Source organism: Emydura macquarii, unplaced genomic scaffold (genome assembly GCF_026122565.2).
Source record: "Emydura macquarii macquarii isolate MOO-44397 ecotype Brisbane River unplaced genomic scaffold, CSIRO-AGI_Emac_v2 contig_3477, whole genome shotgun sequence".
NCBI classification, from domain to species: domain Eukaryota; kingdom Metazoa; phylum Chordata; order Testudines; family Chelidae; genus Emydura; species Emydura macquarii.
In genome coordinates, this window is record NW_027133614.1 from 2,181,705 (window position 1) to 2,202,680 (window position 20,976).

The 20,976-nt window shown below is 44.7% G+C and overlaps 1 protein-coding gene across 2 annotated transcripts; it reads left to right on the forward strand.

The window, feature by feature from the left end:
* The first annotated feature begins 4 nt into the window (after positions 1 to 4).
* Positions 5 to 20,535, forward strand: NPL (N-acetylneuraminate pyruvate lyase). 2 transcript variants are annotated; one of them, XM_067535085.1, is made up of 13 exons: positions 5 to 22; positions 663 to 742; positions 1,725 to 1,793; positions 5,509 to 5,582; positions 6,250 to 6,337; positions 7,841 to 7,898; positions 9,808 to 9,883; positions 11,268 to 11,360; positions 12,652 to 12,797; positions 13,004 to 13,050; positions 13,715 to 13,799; positions 16,719 to 16,758; positions 18,216 to 20,535. In XM_067535085.1, exons 3-13 carry the CDS (start codon positions 1,729 to 1,731, stop codon positions 18,368 to 18,370), a joined length of 927 nt encoding a protein of 308 aa, XP_067391186.1. In that variant the 5' UTR covers positions 5 to 22; positions 663 to 742; positions 1,725 to 1,728; the 3' UTR covers positions 18,371 to 20,535. The 2 variants fall into 2 exon arrangements, with proteins under 2 accessions (XP_067391186.1, XP_067391184.1); XM_067535083.1 differs by lacking the exons at positions 5 to 22; positions 663 to 742; positions 1,725 to 1,793 and having other exon boundaries at positions 3,179 to 5,582.
* Positions 20,536 to 20,976: the final 441 nt, after the last annotated feature.

A 20,976-nucleotide genomic window follows, 5' to 3' on the forward strand; every position in this document is an offset into this window, starting at 1 on the left:
GGCGCAGGGGCTCGTTCTGCAGGTGAGGCCAGACAGACAGACAGAGACAGACTGAGCCAGGGCAGCGGACGCGCTGCGGTGGGGGGCAGGGTCTGCAGTTGCCAGCTGAGAGACTCCGATTCTCGGCGGAGGGGCTGAGCCTGGGGATTCGGGAATGGGGAGGAGACCGGCTCTGCGACTGAGGGGTGGTGTGTGGGGCTCACGGGGGGTGGGGGCTGAGCCGTGTTGTTCTAGCAGGTTTTGCCCCCATCGCCTGTGCGAGTCATGTGATGCTGTTCTCTCTAGGCTGGAGCAGCTCACCCGAAGTGCGAATCAGCATTTCTCAGGAGAGCTTGCATTGTCTATGGGCTGTTTCATTTATTTCCCACGCTCCGTGCAACAGGCTAGGACGTAGCTTTGCATTAACGGGGCTCAAAATCCACTCTCCCTTGGTGAGCAGGGGTGCCAATGTCATCCACTTCTGCTGCATCTAATCTTTAATTTATAGAATTTAGCATCCGGCCCTTCTGTTTATGTTATGAGGACAACCTCCCAGAGGTGAGCCAAGGGTCACCATTGCAGCGTTGAGTCCTTCAGACATACGACTCTGGGTGCCTCTGATACTGCCAAACAGCAGGAGTGTAACTGGGACAAACCGGGTCCGTTTCGTTTTGATGCCCTAGGCAAAGTTGGAAGCGGCAGTAGCAGAGAGAGAGATTCTGATCTGGAGCTATTCAGGGAGCAGAAGGCATCAAAGACAAAGGTTGGTAGAAGGGTAGCATAGCACAGTAGATACTTCACCCTCACAGCAGGAGAAGAATGCTCCTTTCTCCAATCTTTCCAGGAGAGAGAGGGTGAGGAGGGTGGGGCTGCTGCATATGGAATAACAATAATGAGAGTGGTGGGTAAATTTGTGAAGAGAAGTAGAATTGCCCTCGGATCAGCTAGTCTACACTTAAAACTTAGTGGCACAGCTGTACGGATGCGGCTGCGCCACTGTAAGAGCGCTTGTGTAGCCTTATGTCAATGGGAGAGAGCTCTCCCACTGACATAATAAAACCACATAAATGACATAGCACTGTCCACACAAGCACTTATGCCAGCAAAATTTGTCGCTAAGCGGGGATGTTTTTTTCACACCCCTGAGTGACAAAGGTTTTGCCAGTGTAAGTGCTAGTGTAGACAAGTGAGTTTTCAAATCACTTAATTTCCCACCATCTCCAAATCCAAGCAGAGGCTCCAGACCTCAGTGAGGATTATGTCCGTGCCAAGTTTGGTGGCTTTGCTCCCATGATAAAAATATGCATATATTTTTCCCCCTATATCGTTTAACATGCATCTTTTCTACTCTCTCCCATGCCTCAAAAATGGTGTAAGAGATTTTGCTTCCAGAAATTCTTCCTTCAAGCAGAGATCCAGACTTAAGTACTGTCTGGCCCAAAGGTGAATGTTTTTGGAAGTGGTGCACATGTGAAAACAGGAGATTCAAAGATAAACTACCTTTGAACTCTAACTGTACCAGGTGCCACCAATCTTATGCTTAGAGCTTGCCTGCTACAGTAATCGTGTCTGCACAGGTCATCAGAAAACTGTGCAGCTTCTTTTTCCTCAAAAGAAACTTAAAGTCCACTGGCTCCAGACTTTGCCTGTAGAGCTTTTTCATTAACAGAATTTATTCAAAATATATATTTCTCTGGTCAAGAGGAATTTTTTTTTTTGGGTCTTTTTTTGACTTCTCTCAACAGCGCAATGGCATCCCCAAAGAAGCTGCAGGGTCTCATAGCAGCTACAATCACACCGATGACTCCGAAAGGGTAAATATTACCTCACCCCCACCCCCACAAGGGTTGCTGTCATAGCTGACGTGCCCCTAAATTAATGTATTGTGAACTTTTATCCCAGAACCTTCTATTTTCCTGCTTGCTTTTCTGCAACTACCTTTTTAACAATGTTTAACATCCCCAGAAGACAAAGGTTTGTGAAGGGTTTTGCTTGACTAACTAATCCCCTTCCTTAGAGTCCTGCAATATGGGGAGCAGGGATTAGTTTTGTGGTGTGCAGCTTACTCAAGGGAGTTTCAGCTGGTTCTCAGGAGAAAAAAGGAAATCCAGTTGGTTACACTGTCTCTTAAATAACTCCATTTTAGCTTACCTACCTTTGGATAAGTGCTTTGAGATCTAGGTTTGAACAGTGTTATATCAGTATTACTGTTTACCATACACTCCTTTCTACTTGTAAACTTATAGATTTGATCTGAAGTTATTGAGAGGGTATATATGTGGAATCAACCCTGATTATTGTTATCACAAGTGAAATGAAGACTGTCCCTTTCTCTCTTATCCTGACCAAAGAGAAAGGGCAAAGTAACATCCAACAGATGCCATTTAACAGCTTGCATCCTGTAACCATGAAAGATTGCTTAGCTATTTGTCAGCACTTACATAAATACACACTCATAATAATAATAATTACTTGTATTTCTAGAGTGCCCAGAAGGTGTTCTTAATGTTTCCCTTCTCAGAAGAGCTTACAGTCTCATCGTCTGAAAAGACACGAGTTACAGTAACAAACAATTGGTCAGGAAGCAGTGGGGAAATTAAAAGAAAGAACTACACCGTGATATGGTAACACTGGATTGTTAAGTGCACATTTTGATGGTACCGTGACATCTTTCAATATACAAATACATATCCATATTTGTGTACATACACACTTCTTAAAAATGCAGTTTTTTAAAATCTTGGACGTGGGGTTAAGGTTGCTGAAGTGGGTGCCCAAACAGTGGGCCCTGAAGACTCAAGGGAAGTGTGTGGACATAGGAGCTGAGGAGCATCAGGTGACTCTAGACCTGCTCATTATGGTGAGAGCCCAGACCATGCATTGAAGTGGCCAGCAACACTGATAAATTGCAAATAAGGAGGACAGCCAAGGTTTCAAAGTGTGTGTGAGGCATGGGAGTATAACTGGGTGGCTTGCCCTTAAGGACTGGAGGGTCTAGGCTAGTCACCCCAGATTATAAAGGAGCCCCATCTGGGTTGCATCAAGGCAGCAGGGTGAAGCGAATAGCTGCAGCACAATGGTCTGCAGCCACACACCTCCCTATCTCCCCAACTCGCCCTGTGCACTGCAGGTGGGGAGACATGCTGGTGTAGAGCCCCTCTGTCAGCTCTACAGTTGCTAGAGAGGCCCCCTGAATAGGAGATATTCTCCCCCGCCCCCATTAAGTCCCCTTTACACTGCCAGAGGGGTGTAAAGTGATCTTCATGTAAAGGAGAATCAGGCCCTGTTTACCACTCTGACATTGGCTCATTATCCATGTAGCCAGAATAACTAAAACGTTCTAGGGGTGGCTCATTTAAAACCTGAAATGGATAGTTACTCTGTGGAAAAGAAATGCACACTGCAGTGTCTAAAAGCAACTGTATGGTCGACCAACAACATGTTTGGGAAGGCTGCGTTTCCCTCCTCCCCCCAAGCAGATATTGAATCAAGAGCTCAGATTCTTTTGGATCTTGACCCAAAAGTGTTCCATTGCAGTGTTAATTCTCCTTAAATTACAGTGTATGATACAAAAAACACTCATTAATCTGAGCATAATAGAGCTGCTGGAAATGAGCCACTATATTTTCATAGGGCAGAAAAAAACCCCATAAAACATCTTTAGTAGCAGAGGCAAGTGGCTGTAACAGAGAGCCTTGTTTTGTGTCTCTGTTGTGGTAAAGCTAAGATTACAGTCCACTCCATCCCTTAAAGAAGTTAAATGGTGGGCCTCCAAGAACATAGTCGGAGGGAAACTGGTTTTCCTGTAATATTTTACCCTGCGCTTTTCATTTTAAATGATGTCTAAATATGCCGTAAATTACAAGCATACAACACACCAGTGAGATGCAAGGAGTGGTAAGGTGGCAACCATTTAGTATACTGTAGAATACTGAGGGGCAGGGCCCAAGCATAATTTTTTCAGGCCCAATACAAACTTGTAACAGGGGCCCCTTCCCACATATACCCATGGGGGTTGCAGCCTGGCCTGGGCACCCAGGGCTTCTGGGCCCTGGTAAAGTGTACCCTTTCCCCCGCAATGTGGGGGCTCTGCTGAGGGGTGGAGAGGGAAGGAAAATGTTGACCAAGAACACTAGAGCTTACCTTTGATCTTAGTTTAGTTCTGTGACTGCAAAAATGGATCATGGCAAAGCTGGTCAAAATTTTTCAGAAAGTCAACATTTTAATAAAAGTATTCCATACAAAAGTCACCATTGTTTGAGCAGTTCTGGATCATAGAGCCTATCTCAGTGATTTCTGTACTAAGCATGCACCATTTAAAAATCAAATTAATGTTTTTTTTAAGTACTCTTTCTGCAGATTGTCTGGATTCTGAGCAATGAGTTGTCCTCTTCCCATCTCTCATGTGCCCATCAGTAATAAACATTTCTACAGGGCAAATTACCCCTCTCATTGACAAAGGCACAACCCCATCGCCTTCACTAAATTTGCAGAGGTGTGACAGATTGGAATTTAGCAAACAATATCTGTGTGGGGCTCTGCAGGACAAGCAGCAGTAAAGAGTAGTGAAAATACCTGGGCTAAAGACTTTGTGTAAATTGTAAACATATGGGTAGATCCTCAGCTGATGCTAATTTACATCAATTGAGGATTTGGCTCTGCTTGCCACTGAAGTGAACAGACAGGACTGAATACACAAAGGAATACCTCTGTTAAAGCAATAGTTACTATTTTTATTTAGTCGTTTTTCAGAGTTAGACTTGCAGTCTTAAAGCATCACAAGATATTCAATGTTTGCACAGAGAAGACAAGGCCTTAGGTTTTTTCCATCTAAATCTGAAAAAACTCACAATAAACTGCCTAGAATTCAGTTTATCCACCTCCGAAGGCCTGAAAGAACCCACTTGGGGATTGGAAACTTTGGTGTCTGGCAGCCTAGTCGCTTCAAACCTTCCATTAAAACATAACTAAGCTTTGGTATCCTTTCTAGACACACTGTATTCAGGGCTTACCCCATGTTCCTTAGATACTGTAGCTCTTACCAGAAGTCAGAACCAGCCTGGTGGATGTTGTGTGCTGAGAGAGGCAGTGGTTAAGAGACAGAATCAAGTAAACTTGAAAAATATTGAAGACTGGATAGGATTTCTTTTTTTATTATTTTTAGGGCACTGATACATTGTAGCAGTAAGTGAGCACCTGAAATTTCATGGTTCTGATTACTGAAGATCTGGTTTTTATAGTTCATTAGTTTGTGGATCTCTTGCTCCAGGAACCCCAACTTGTGTTTCACATAAAGGACGCTTTCTAATCTGGCATTCTCAACCCCAGATACCCTGTTCAGAATCTCTTATCTCTAGAGGTCTCTATAATTCAGGAAGTGAGCCAACAAGATTTTTTTTAAACTAGATTTCATATTCCTGACCCCCCTAAGGTATTAGAAGGAAACATGTTAGAACATGAACCTGTTCAGAGATTCCTCAGATGTTGTTATTTCTGTCCTCTTTTGTTATCCTCTTTCTTTCTTTACAGAGAAATTAACCTGTCTGTGATTGATCAGTATGTGGATTATCTTGTAAAAAAGCAGGGTGTGAAGAACGTTTTTGGTAAGTTTTAGGCAATGATTTGTGCTTCTTGTCAGCCAAGAGCTGTGATGCAATGGAATATGGGAGTGGGAGCATTATAAATGTGTGCTTAAGTGGATGAGATCATAATCTAAACTGTAGGAATCGGTTTTTGCCCAAATTCCTGGTTACGTGCGGAGTAGAGCAGAAGATGGGAATGTTACTGGAGTGGGGAAGGAAGCAAAGAGACAATGCCACATTAGGGCATTAAGAAGGATCAAAGCAATGACAGAAAAGACCCATCTGAAAGATTCTATCCACCTGCATGGGCAGGATATGGTCACCTGGCAACATCCGATATGAAGCATTTGTTCTTGGCTAAAAATTCAGTGGGCACATGAAGAAGCTCATTTGATTTTGAAGTTTCATTGTCCTCTTACAAGAGTTTCTTCCTTTCTGATTGTGTTGCCCTAGGAGGGCGTATCTAGTTACCACTTTCAGTGTTACGGGCCTTCTCTACACAGACAAAGTGCACATGTTTATTTAAACCAGTGCAAACCCCTGTGTGGGCTTGCATATCTGTTTACAACTGTCCAATGTCAGGCTAGTTTGCATGGTTACATTTCAATAATGGTCTTTAGTAAAACCAGTGTAATTTCTGTGTGTATGCCATGCCTTAGAGCGTGTGATTGTGTTCTGTTTGGGACAGTGAATGGCACAACAGGAGAAGGGCTGTCACTGAGCACGCTGGAGAGGAAACAGCTGGCAGAGGAGTGGGTGACCAAAGGGAAAGACAAGTGAGTAACTCTGAGGAAACCTGTCTGTTTACATAAAAATTACTGCTTATCTGAACAAAGGCTGTATCCCCTAGTTATTTCCTGTTTTCTTTTCCTGGCCCTTTTTATCAAGATGTTGCTGGTATTTTCAAAGTAAGTGACGATAGGAATGTCGGGCTCAGTCATCCGTGCATAACTGACCCCCCTCCATACTGCTTTGAGGGGGAGGGGAGGGCCTCAGAGACTCCTCCTCCTCTTATTGCTTATGGGGAGATGTGGAAGAGAGGGGGTTCTGGAAAACACCCTCTTCCTGTTGCTTAAGTTGAGGGAAGTGAAAGTAATAAGTCTCCTTCTTTCATGCCTTATCTCTTTGCTACTTTTATGCTGTCTTAACACTAGCATGAGAGCCTCACAATCTTTGTATGTATTTATCTTTTCAATACCCTTATTAGGCAGGGCAGTTCAAGTGGGGAACTGAGGCACAGAAAGACTAAGTGACTTGCCCAAAGCCACACAGGAAACCTGTAGCAGAGCAGAAAATTGACTCCGTATCCTCAGAGTCCCACGTTACAACTCTAATCACTAGACCATCCTTTTTCTTTGATGTTTTGCATATTCTTAATCACTCGCCTTTGCACTGTCTCTTGTATCCATGTTGAAAGTGAGTTAGAGGGCAGAAAGATATGGGGGGAGAGAGAGTAGAATTGAAGGGAAAGGACAATGAAAGGGAGAAAACAAGTGATTTTCCCAGAAAATTTTCTTTCGGGTTTAAACTTTCTGGGCTTTTGTTGTGGGTGGGGTGGGAAAAAGGGAAACACAATTGTTGTATGTTTGTTTTAAGTAGTGGTATTTGGGTAATTTTTGGTTCACGTTTCAGTAAATAAAAAAATTAATTCTGGATTCATTTTTCTTGTTTGTTTCTAAATAACCCAAAAAATTCCCATGAAAAGTTTGGGAGGGGAGAAGAATTTTGAAATTTCCCATGAAAAATTAGTGCTTTTTTTTTTTTTTTTTTTTTAAACCAGCTCTGTGTGACTCTCTCTAAGCTTGCCACATGCAATGGGCCTAATTCTTCACAGCCTTGCACCTGATGCATTTATTTCTACCCGTGCAAAATGGTGTCAGATGCTACAGATCAGAAAGATAGCCCTTTGCATAGGGGAAAGGACTACACAAGGGGTAAAGCAGGGGAGAATTGGGCCTACTGCTTCAGGGAGGTCACTTGGCCAGCATGTGGCAGCTCTGGGGATGAGGATCTGAGAGAGTTGTAGAAGTAAAGATTGTATGATGAGGGCGTAGAGGATGCCTCTGGGTGGGCTAGGGAACTGGGAAGAAATGTTGATTGTGTGGCTGAACTTTTTTGCTGTACTCTAAAACTTTGTGAACCCCAGTGAAGTATCTGCTGTGTGAACAAACAGGACATAATTCGGTGACCCTGGCTGTCAGTCTGGCATCTTTTGCACCGAATTAAATTCCCACAAATCAAAACATAAACAGCAACCTCTCGATTTTTCTCTTGTGCAGATTGGATCATGTGATCATTCACGTGGGAGCATTAAGTCTACCAGAGGCAAAGGAACTGGTGCGTGTGTGAATTTTCTCCTAGTCCCCTTTCTTTGTCTTTCTATAACCTTGCATGTGGGTGAGTTCTCCTTCTTTTCCCTTCTTTTTGCATATTGACATCTCTTTTCATTTTATGCTGCCTTGGTCCTGGGGGACCCTTAGGGTATGTCTACATTGCAGTAAAACACCCATGTCTGACCTGGGTCGGCTGGCGAGACATGGGCTGTGGGGCTATAAAATTGCAGTGTAGCCGTTCTAGCTTGGATGGGAGTCTGGGCTCTGAGACCCCACCACCTCGCAGGGTCCTAGAGCCTAGGCTCCAGCCTGACCCCAAACGTCTATACAGCAGTTTTATAGCCTCGTGAGCCCAAGTCGGCTGACACGAGCCAGCCATGGGTGTTTTATTGCAGCATAGCCATATCCTAAGTCTTTGAGCACACAAGCATTAGGTCTAGTCAGACTGAGCTGGCTTGCTCTGCCAGCATCTCCTGGCTGGCTCAGTCAGTTTATGCCATGTTTATTATTATTTTTATGTATTTATTTATTTTATATTGCTGCAGGGCCTAACATGCCCTGTCATGGACCAGGCCCCATTGTGCTAGATTCTGCACAAACACAGAATGTATTAAAAATATATAATATTCACCTTTTATTGGGAGAGGGGAACCTTCCTGAGGCCCCTCACTTGAACGGTCCCATTCATCTCAGTAATGTAATTAATAACTATTTTAAATTGTATTAATTATTTCGCTGTGGGTCACTTTAGGATAAACATCCGCAGGGAGCTATTTATCCTAAAGTGAGGTTTTCTTGATTTGGTTAATTGGAGGACCAGCCAGGCTCCTCTTCAGCACACTCTGATTGCGGGAGGGTTTAAATGGAGGCTTTCGAACTTTGAGGCTTGGTCCTAAGGGATGAACTTGTGTCATGAAGTTGCTTCAGTGTGTCATGAGGGGATGTTGCTTCATCAATGACGTATCAGGTGGCATCTACTGTGCCTTGAAAATTCTCAGATACCATTAAACATTCCACCAGGTAGGCATGCAGGATGCGGGATCTGGTGTCAAAATTGGGGTGTTCCTGGAGAAAAGGTGACAACCAGAAAACAGAATCAACTCTATATGTATTCATGTCCTGGACAAAAAATCCTCTCCATGCCAGCCTATGTTATAAGGAAACAGAGGGTCATTAGTGCTGAGAGGGTGACACTAAGATGCTGGGCATGTTAGAAAAACCTAGTTAGTCTTATGATTTTTTTTTTTAAGAGCCATCCCTAAAGGACAGACTACTAGTAACATGGCTTGGCTATATATGCCCTATAGTCCTTTTTCCCCTCATCACTCATTTCCTCTTCTCTTCCATATTCTCTCTCATCCACCTGACTCAATCTCTCTCTCAGCCAGCCCCTGCCTGTGCACATGCTCTCTCTCTTACTTACACGTTCTCAGGCCCAAATGACCCTAGCCATTTCTTCAGGGGATGTGGGACTCTTAAAGGCATCTAGCAGCTGAAGGAAGGGAAAATTCTTGAAGAACCCTATGGTGCCAGCATGTATGGTTCTATTCCCACCTTTTTCCACTTGCTCAAGGAAGTAAGTTGCTCCCGAAGTGTACAATAGGTGATCCTAACCTATTTCTCAGGAGATGGAAGCTGTAAGGATGGAGTATCACTCAGGTAGAGGTGAAAGAGAGGTGTGTGTGTATTGAGAAAGAAAGGTAGTGCATTATGTTGTTGAAAGGGCACCTTCATCTAGACTAGCACAACTCCCATTGACTTCAGGGCTGAACTTGTTCCATAATGTGCAACTTGCTGCTTAGGGTTTAATTCATAGCTGTGGAATGGATTGATGTGGTTCTTCTGCACCATGTGTATGATAGAAACATGTGCCATGGAGGCACCTTTGATGCATTCTGTTCTTTCCTATCTAGGCCAAACACGCAGCAGCAATAGGAGCCAGTGGTATTGCTGGGATAGCCCCCTTTTTTTTCAAACCTCCAAACAAAGGTGAGCAGAGAAGTCTGTGGCCGTTGCACCCACAGAGGCCCTTTTTCTTTTGCAATTTGCCATACATTCAGGCTGTTGGCAATATGGCCTGGTAAAGGGAGGTCATGCTTTTTAGAGATCTGTGGCAGTAATGCAACTATAGTTGGTCACAGAGCATCTGTATCTTTGCTATATGGTACTTCAGTGATAAAACTTCCTTTGTTGCTCATGGTATTCCTCCTGAAAGTGTTAGGTTTCTTCTGAGGGGGCAGGTTCTCAAGCTTTAACATAGGTCCTGTGTTATAGGCTCCTCCTTTACTCTGTGCTGCTTGGGCTCAGAATGTCACCCTGCTCACTGCCATATGGACATTCTTTTGGAAACCATTGCTGGAAATAATATTGTTTGAAACCCAGCGCTGTGCTTGGTGCTGTACAAACATGAGATGCAGCCCCCTGTAAAGAGAGGAGGAGAGTGGTGCCTCCTTGAATTGGTAGCTGATGCATGAATATCTCCCCTTCACAAACTGACTGTGTATGTGGTTTTGGTGACAAGTGAAACTAATTGAGGCTCTCAGGTGGACTCCTGCTGGATGCTCCAAATTGCATACATTGCATTGGCATATTTGACAGTCTCTGCTGAAGCACAGGAGTGGACTAACAGGGCCGATGCATATTACTTGTGAGGTGCAGAGCTACTTGCAGGGCCCAAGCATAACTTTTTCGGGCCCAGTACAAACTTGTAACATGGGCCCCCTCCCACACACATACCACAATCTCTCATCCCTACAATCTCATGAGCCATGAACATTTTTTTCCTCATGGTAATGGGGGTTGCAGCCTGGGCTGAGCCCCCCAGGGCCTCTGGGCCCCAGTAAAGTGTACACTTTTCCCCCCCATGTGGGAGTCCTGGCTACTTGAGGAGCAGATCAGAACTGAGGCTAAATAATAGAGCTATGTGGAATAAGCTTGCACAATTCTTACCCTAGCCAGGATTATCAATCCCCCAAATTAACCCAATCCTGTCAAATTAGCCCAAAATGAAAAAACCTATTGTCTCTTGCTTGTTACACAACAGATGTAACATGGAGGAACTATGCTAGCCCAGTGGGTTCCAAATAAGCATGTTTGTTAACCTTATACACCATTCAAGGCCAAGCTACATATATACACTGCTCTTCTGTTGATTTCCGAAACAGAGACAGCGAGGAATACTAGCAGGCTCACAAACTATTAAAAGGATAGTATCCAATTCCTATATCTTACACCGATTAAGTGTAGAAGAGCTAGAGAAATGGTGTCTCCCTAGAGATGGACTGCTGATAAGTCTACGAACCTGAACTCCTCTTTATGTGGGTGACCTCCTTCCTTTGCTTCAGAATGACTGTCTTCTTTCACTGCCTTTCAGATGCAGTGGTTGCTTTCTTACGGGAAGTTGCATCTGAAGCCCCTGGCGTTCCATTTTATTACTATCACATTCCTCCTTTAACAGGTGTAAAGAGTAAGTATGGCTCATTCGTGACTCCTGCTCTTATTACATGCAGACTTCTCCCGTTCGAGTGATTCACTCAGAAAATGGTTGGTGAATCTAGGATTCGAAAACAAATTTGACCTATCTACATTAGAAAATGTTACTTTGCCTAAACAGGATTGGATGGTCAAGTAGGTCCTCTACTTAGTGGCGAAGGAGATGTGATGTATCTTGATTTTAGTATGAACTATATAATAAATATAAATAATATAAAACTATTGCATTAACGTTGTTTGTTTCACGTAAATGTTACACTGTAATACTTTATTGTTAAATTTCACATTTTTGTTGCCATGACCATACCACGAATTTTGCCTAATTTTACCATGAGAGAATCTTATCCCTACTAATGACGTTCAGCCACAGTAATTTTTTCTAATGTAGACAAGCCCACAGACGGCTAGCAGTACAGCTCAGAATAGAACCTAAGTTTTTTGACTCCCTTGCTCAAAGCACCAGTTCACACGTATATTTGGGATATATTTATTTATTTTTTAAATTGTAGCTGCCAGTTCATTTCTGAACTGCTTATCCAACTGTATGTCTCCGTGTCTGAACCGATAAGATGAATACTCCAGAAGTGAATAAGACAGATATATACTTAAGATATATATTAGTGAAATAATTGCTGTGTAACAGTGCACAAGCCAGGAAGTATGCAATGGAAAAGAAGCAGATGGTGGCAGCATTCTAGAAGCTGTTCATCTTAGATGTGGATGTGTCCCACACGATAATCTTGGCTATTGTCAGTAAGCAGCAAGTGTGTACCACAGGAGTAGGTATAAATGAGAGTGGTGGTGTGACCGTTCTATAGCAATGGTACATTTCTATGAAAGTGCACTTGTACATCTCTTCATATATTCCAGAGTTATTTTACTGGTTCCTTCAGAGCTATTTAAGTAATCAAGCTCTTATGCTTAAACCATAAAGAAAATAGTGGAAAGCAACAAGTCTGTCTCTGATTTTCTTGTATAAGGCAGGAACGAGCGCAGGAATTTGAATTTCAGTGCTTTTGGAGGAGCTGTCAGCTCCTGCTGCAGCCCTGGGGACCGGAGAAATTCTGTGCCCCCATCAATTATTGGGTGGGGAGAGCCATACCTCTGCTTGTCCTCCCTTGTGCATGCCCTGTGTAAGGGGAGGGAGAGGGGCAGGACCTGGCTCTGCTCAAATGAGCAGGAAGGCTTGAGTGACAATGGGGAGATCAGGGACATCTTATGTGACTGAGATGTGTTTCCTGATGTGGGATGGTTGTTCTATGCAGTTCGTGTTGTGGAGCTGCTGGATGGGATAAAAGAACAGATCCCCACCTTCCAGGGGGTGAAATTCAGTGACACAGACCTCTTGGACTTTGCACAGTGTATGAAGAACTACAAAGAGCAGTTTGTTCTACTCTATGGAGTGGATGAGGTAAGAGGCTCCACTTTTAATGATCTTGTCTAAAATCATATGGCTTATGCTAAGACATATCCTGGTTCCAACCTGAACAGTTACTACCCAGTGAGAAATTGAATTCTAGCCATGTTCAGGACCAGGAGTTATACTGCTCATTCTTCCTTTGCTTTTGATTATATGAAATAAAATGCTTTTCTTCCCTTCCTCTCCTCCCAAACTAGCAACTGCTGAGCGCGCTGGTGTTGGGAGCATCTGGAGCAGTTGGAAGGTCAGTCTTTTTGCATTCCTGCCATATTTGTTGCCATATTTATCACTATCTGCCTATGTATTGTGCTTCTATGGCCCCCATTGCTGTAGTACCTGAGTGCCTCACAATCTTTAATGTATTTTTTATCCTCACAACACTGCTGTGAGGCAAGGCTGGGCTATTATCCTCTTTACAGATGGGGAACTGAAACCCAGAGAGACTAAGTGACTTGCCCAAGATCACTCAGGAAATCTATGGGGGAGAAGGATTTTGAATCTAGTTCCAGGCCAGTGCTTAAGCACTAACTAGACCATCCTTCCTCTCCCACTGAGGAGGTATAAATGAGTTACTGTACTGCATCAGAAGTCATGTGTACAACATATAAACTACCTAAGTGATAGGTAAACCAAGTGTGATTGGTCCTCAGAATTGGCTGAGGGATTTTTGTTTTTGGAGAAACAATGTCATTTGTAAAGGATGCTGGGAAGAGAACATTTAATTACAACACTTTCATTGAGAGCAAGCTATAGACCATGTGTTTCAGACCACCTGGAATTTCTAGAGAAGAATGATTACGTTCTGAAAATAAAATATGACACTAGCCTGGGACTCTTTGTTTGTTCTGGTTGTGGTGGCTGCTCTAAGCACCTCTTTGCATTATTGAGTTTCCTTTGTTTTGTGGCAGCACATACAACTACCTGGGCAAAGAAAACAACTTGATGTTGGAAGCTTTTGCAGAGCAAAACCTCACATTAGCACAACAATATCAGGTACAGAATCTTCACCTACTCACAATGGGAGTGTCCTCGCTCCGCTCCGCTCCGCTAAACTTCTCTTCACTGGGCATTGTTTCCCACCGCCACCACCTAATCCAGAGAGGCCAGTCTCTCACCACCGCCCTCCCTCTCACAAACTGATTTGTCACAGACAAATCTGTTTGTCTGGTACACAGCTATCCTTTTTTTAAACTGGTCTAGGCATGACACACCCCCTTCCCCATTTTAACTAGCCAAGGCTCAGCTCACCTTTCTTCCCCTTGTGTAACCTCCCCTTCAGCTCCCAAAACCCTGTGGGAAATGGGCAGTGTTCAGCTCTTCCCTCATAAACAGGCTAGCCCACCCAGGTCTGTTTGGTTACCCTCCTCCCCTGCCCCTGTCACGTATATGCCCATGTATGTTTTGGCTGGGGCACAACCTTCTTCTAGGATCCTCTTGTCCCACTTCCAATCGATGTTCTTCTCATCCACCCTCCTTCCCTTTCCCCTTCCCTTCCCGTGTGTGCACACACACCTACCTTCTGACTAGTCTGGACTGCCTCATGCCTTTCTAACCTGGCTGAGTACACCCTTGCTGGTTGACAACCATTCAAACATTTTCCATCTACAGGTCTCCTTGCCCAGTCTGCATGAGGGGTTGGGGGCCCTCTTCTTTTTTTAACCATTCCGGATGGCTCATTGCCCACCCCACCCACTTTTTAACCGGTCTTGACAGTTCCTTGCCCCTGCCTCATCAATTGCTTGTGGGGAAGGGAGGCTAGATTGGGCTGGGCTGGACCGGACCAGGCTTCACCTCTTTCCTCTCCGTCCCTCTTCTCCCGCTCCCCTCTCCCTCCCCCCCACACCCAACTGAGATTGAGCTCTAGACCTAAAGGGGAATCACAGCGACCTGCAGGGTACTGGGTATGGTCCGACTGGGACACAGGGGAGGGAATGTTGTAACAACCAAATAATGTAGTTTTGGGTGCAGCCTGAGAGCTGGACTCATGTTCTTCTTGGCTAGTAAAAGACAATGGAGAGACACCCAGTCTGCTGCTGGCAAAGATTGCCAACACCTTCCTTCAAGAAAGAAAGGGGCCGGGAGTTTTCAGTAGTACTATTGGGGCTTCTGATCAAGAAACCATTGCCTAACATAGACAATCCTGCCTGTGCTGAATCTCCCATTTTGGGGGAAATTTGAGAAGGCTGTGGTGAGATCTGGTATTCTCTTTGATTTCTTGGACACCAATCAGTTTGGCCTCAGGTATGGTTGTGGCACAGATACTGCACTGATCACATTGGTTGCTTTTTGCTGGTGATGGGTGAAGATGGGGTATGCATGCTGACAGGTAAAACAATGTTGGCAGCCTTTGCTGCTGTTGACCACAGGGTATTGCTGACATGTCTGAGGCCCCTTGCTGGGGTAGATGAATCTATTCTTGAGTGGCTGTGTGCCTTTCTTCCTGGTTAACTGTAGGCAGTAGCATTCTGCTCCAAGGGTTCTCCATCGTGCAGGGTTTCACAGGTCACTATGCCATTACCCTTCTTGCTCAACAGGTTGGAGGCCATCTAGAAGATTAATGAGGAGGCCTGAGCTATGTGTAGTCCATTGGTTCTCAAACTGGGGGTCGTGATGTGGTTATGTGGGGGTCGCGAGCTGTGAGCCCCGGCCCCGGCCAGGCACGGGTCTGTGAGCTTGGAGCGTTGCCAGCTGTGAGCCTGACCCCGGTTAGGTGTGGGGCTGTGAGCCTCTCTGCTTCCTCTCAGCGGAAGAACATGTGGGGGGTCAGCAGTGACACACAGATACTGCTCACTTCCCCCCCCCCCAACATTCCTCTGTACCCCCCGAGGGGGCTGTGAGTGGAGGGAGCAAGGAGCAACACCAGGGCTCCCTGCAACCAGCTCACTTTCCCCATCTGGGCTACATAAGGAGAGGGTGGGGGGGAAATTGACCTGGATGCAGGGAGCCCGCTTGTTGCTCCTCCCTCCCCCCCTCCCAGCCCCCTAGCCGTGCATGGAGAAACAGCATTGGAGGGGGTAGCCAGCAGCAATACCAACCGCTCTGTGCATGCAGGTCAGTTCCCCAGGTGGGCGCAGGGGGCACAATGTAGGGGTTAGGGATGGGTGGGGAGCCGAGGGCCAGAAGTGAAGGGGGGGACATCCCGGAGGCCTGGGGCAGTGGGGGGAGGGTGCCCATGGGGGTCAGGGGGTCACACTCAGAGACTTGCTTTGTGAAAGGGGTCACCAATACAAAAAGTTTGTGACCCACTGGTGTAGTCAACATGCAAATGATAGACAATTTTATATCACAGTCTTGGGTAGCTGGAGCACCCCTCCTTCCCCTCCTTGCTCTAAACGGGAGGGACTGGTGGCGGATGGGTGGGGGCCGTGTTCGACAAAGGGTCCTCTACTCAGGAAATTATTTCCTTTCTGGAAGGGCATGGGGCATCAGGCCTTGTCTACACTAGCACTTATGCCGGCAAAACTTTTGTCGTTCAGGACATGGAAAAAACACCCCCTGAGTGACACAGGTTTTGCTGCATAAGTGCTTGTGTGGACAGTGCTACATCGGTGGGAGATGCTCTCCTGCCAACATAGCTACCGCCACCTGTTTAGGTGGTCTTATTATGTCGGTGGGAGAGTAAGCGTAAACTAGCCCTAAGTTTCCTCAGGCTGTTGTCTTAAGGGGCCAGATTGAATGATGAGGATGACCTGACTGGGAGTGATTCATTGGGAGGTGGGATCTGTGAGTGATTTTTGTGCTTTTGGGGCTAGAGTAGGTTGATTACTTGGGGAAAGCCCCCAGTACATTTGACATGCCTTCCTAAGTCTTTTATATCATTGTTTTATAAGCGTCCAAAGCTGTTAGGATAGATACTTCTTGTAAGTATGAAGAAGCAAATTAAAAAATACTGTCTGTCTGTTTATTTTCTAGTTCTATACTGGAGAATTTCTCAGCTTTGTATTCAAACTAGGTAGGTGCTGCGATATCTTCCTCCCTCACTGTGTCGTAAAAAATGGACTGAAAACTGCTGAATTTCACTGAAACTTCCTGGTCCTTGCAACCTGAGAGGCTCCCTTCTGAAAGATCTCACATGAAGGAAGACATAACTCAAGCAGCAACAGCAGATGTGATCAGCAGTTCAATGACTGAGCTGCCCAAGCATGGCCAGAAAGATTCCACTAAACCTTCCTTTCTTCCTCCTCCATGTCCTCTGACACATTCCCCATCTTCAAAAATATAAACCTCTCTCCAGATTTCATCTCCTGCTCTTGTTCTATTCCTGATTTTCTTATCTTGACTCTGTCGTTTTCTTCCCAAGCTGACTTGCAATGTCAGTGTTATTGAGGCTATGTCTACATTACAGCCTATGTTGGCAGAGGTATGAAACCCTCCCCCCCCCACTGATATAAGTTACACCGACATATGCTCATGTGCACAGCACTATGTTGGCGGGAGAGCTTCTCCCGCCGACATAGCTTCTGCTGCTCACAGAGGTGGTTTATCATGCCGATGGGAGGACAGCATGACCAAATGCTGCAGTGCTGTACGTGCAGACATGGCCTGAGTGCCCTCGATCCCAGACAAGAGAATAAAGTGCCCTTATGACTAAGCACAAGGGCCCCGAATCTCCTTTCCCTTAGGAGTAACTCCATTCAAGGCAGTGGAACTCTACACAGGTATAAGTGATTTAAGGAGAGGAGAATTAGGCCCAAGAATCTAAAAATCCACTTACGAGGAGAAAAATGACAGTGTAACGAAGTGCTGTTTTTACATTGCAGGCTTGCTCCCCTTGTATTTTCAAAACTATATCTATTGACTTGGCTGGCAAAAATACATGTTTTCTGCTGTTAACCCTGCAATGCCAGCACTGCTTTAGGGGAGAGCTGGATTCTTTCTGGTTTGCACATAATCAAGAGAATTACTAACTGAATTCCAGCTACAGAATCTGTATTACTGCTGATACTGTATGTAAACCACAAAGAACATGGTTGGGCTTTCAGTTCCCGGGTTGCATTTGCTGGTCTGAGAGTTAGATGATGCATCATCTATCTATAAAAATGACCCTAATTTGATCTGGAAGTCTTGGGAAAACCTCCCAAAGCCACTCTTACAGAGTCACTTTTCAGAGCATAACTTGCTTTTCTAAGAAAATATTGTACTTGGGGCATTTTGGAGGAAAATATTGGTACATAAAAGGGTGGTTGGTACTGTAATATAGGATGGATATTAACGCTGTTTTCTGTCTGCAAACATCACTTGCTAATTACATCTTTCTCCCTTCTGGGAATTTAAACTCTGGCCAATTCCAGGATTTCACAAAAGCTGGAAGGGTTGGTGTGGTTGGGATTTTAAAGTCCTCAGTAGTAATGACTGGCTTGTATTTAAGTGATATATTTAAGTAACCTGCTTTTTCTTTTGTATGCCTAGGTTTTGGTGTGGCACAGACTAAAGCTGTCATGACTTTTGCCTCGGGGATTCAAATGGGTCCCCCACGGCTTCCGCTCCCGAGTGCCTCGGAGGATTTTATTGAGAAAGCAAAAGCCAAACTGGAGAGCCTGACCTGTGACTATCCCAGCAGTTGATTCTGAGATTAATGTGAATCTGGAGGTTTGGGGCATCTGTTTTTGTGATTCGTTTTCACATGAAATGTTCTTCTGGGGGGGAGAGAGAGACACTGACTCAATGAGACTTCCATCAGGGAATTTGTAACAAGTGGCTTCTTCTCGGGGATGGCCTTGCTGGCCTACGTTCTGCTTTCTTTCCTTTAGCCTTACCCAAAGGTGGAACCTCACAGTGCAGGTGAATTCTGCTTATCTGAATGGTCCAGAGGACATGCATTTATCCTCTGAACACCCAGTTATTCAAAAGCTTTGGAAGTGCTATAGTTAGCTGCAGTTTCACAGTCTGGTCCACACTTGTCGGTGCCAGCAAGTGCTCAAACAGCACCAAGGAGCCTCCTGTCTCCTGCAGCTATTCCCCTCTCTGCCTCCCGCCCTCTCCACCAGTGGGGACCCACAATGTAGTTATCTGAAGGAACAGCATATCCCCCATGCGTTTAAATGAACCACCAATAGCTTCTCAACTGATTCTAAAAAGCTAATTGAGGAGCATTCAGTAGTTCGTTAAATGCACGACACTGCTGATTCAGATAATCAGGATTTTCAGTTAATTGGAATTTGAACTTCTCCTGTAGTTCAGAGGCTAGGTATCCTTCAAAAGAAGCAAACTCATGAGGGTATGTCTGCACTGAAAATGCTACAGCAGCACAGCTGCAGGCTTCAGTATAGACGTTACTTACGCTGACAGGAGGGGATCTCCCATCAGTGTAGGTAATCCACCTGCCCCAGAGGTGGTAGCTACGTTCAGGGAAGAATTCTTCCATTGAGCTAGCACTGTCGGAGGAGTGAGGGGCCTAGGTCAGCATAGCTACATCTCTTAGGGTATAGATTTTTCACACCCCTGAGAGGTATAGCTATGCCAATGTAAGTTTCCCAGTATTGACTAGCCCTCAGAAGAAGAGGAGTCTGACTCAGGGCTTAGGAAGAGAAGAAAGCTTCTTTGCTGGAACTCTGAGTTCCTCTGGAAAGGGAAGAGGACTGTCTCAGGCTTTGTCTACATTATAGCCAATGTCAGCATAACTTCTGTTGCTCAGGTGTATGAATAAACCACCCCCCATAGCGACATAAGTTACACTGACATATGCGCTTGTGTGGACAGTGCTATATTGGCGGGAGAAGCTCTCCCGTTGACATAGCTTCTACTGTTCATGGAGGTGTTTTTATTATGCTGACAGGAGAGCTCTCCTGTTGGCATACAGCATCTTCACCAGATGCATTGCAGCGGTGCAATTGCACTGGTACATCTAGACATGGCCTCTATCTTGGACTTCCAGACTTTCCTTCAACTATGACAGTCCCAACCGTGTGTGTCGTCTCCCCTTCCCCATACACACACGCTTTTTTTTTTTTAACTTCACCCACATCTTAGTATCATGTGTCTTTTGTACTCTGACGTGACACCATCCTTCTGCTCAACCTGGTATGTTAGTGCAGCTGTTATGGGACAAACCTACAAAAACCTCATTTTACCCTCTGAGTGAAAGGAATCAATTTGATGACTCATCTAGAGACTTTGTCCCCAGAACTTCCAGAAGACATTCTTCTTCCATAAGCTTCTTTCCCTTTATCTCACTTCTCCATTTTCTTGTTCTCCCTATATTTCCTCAAACAAAAAATGTAAGTAACTTTTTTGTGAGAGAAGTCACATTCTCCATCTTGTTCCCGGCATATGCTGGCTAAAGTAGCTGGAGCACGAATTGAACCCGAGGTTCTATTTGGCAATGCAAAGCACTATCACTTCTTAAAAATGTCATTTACTACTGATGTTAAGGGGTCCTCTTATCCATATTGGACCTAATGCTCCACTGCCTCTTATTATGTGTGGTTGTTTACACCTTGGCAAAATGCTACCATCCATGTGCCTGGAGAATTTTGATTTGATAACGCTTTACACCCATTTTGCACAGGTAAGAATGACTGCACAAAGTGTAAGACAGGGAGAATCAGATGTGAGAATCTTGATCTGTTGCTATTTTAGTATCCAAGGATTCTGGGTAACCTGGAGAGTCACATTCCATTAACTTCCTCCGTTTGGCAGTAATAATGTGACTTTCTATCTGCAGAAGGCAAACTGTAGAAGCCCAGACTGGGTTAGACTGTTGACAAGATTTTTCTCTTGAATCTTTAAGGCATGAAGGTAAGCTTCCCTGGTTAGTCAAACATAGAAGAAGCTGAAGACTACTGTATATCTGCAACTGTTCCTTGCACAATCAACCGTTGATTGGAGCAAGAGTGCAGAGGGCCAGCATGACAAAAATCATAGGAAAGAATGAGACCATGTGCACACTCCCAGATTCAGCTATTTTAGGAGAACTCTGTGTTTTTCTTAAGGCTTTTGCTTACTGTGTTGTTTTTAAGTTCTCTTTAATCCAAATGAGATCCTGTATTGCTGTTCCAATGCTATGCACATAACAATACACTTACTTGTTTTCTGCATATTTTAATATAATATATAGAGGAATCTAAATGAGATCTTCAATTGAATAACATTTCTAACGGACCCAAATTATTCCAGTCTTTTGGTCTGGTATTTTTAAGTGTCTAGGTGTGTTTATACAAATCTCCTGATG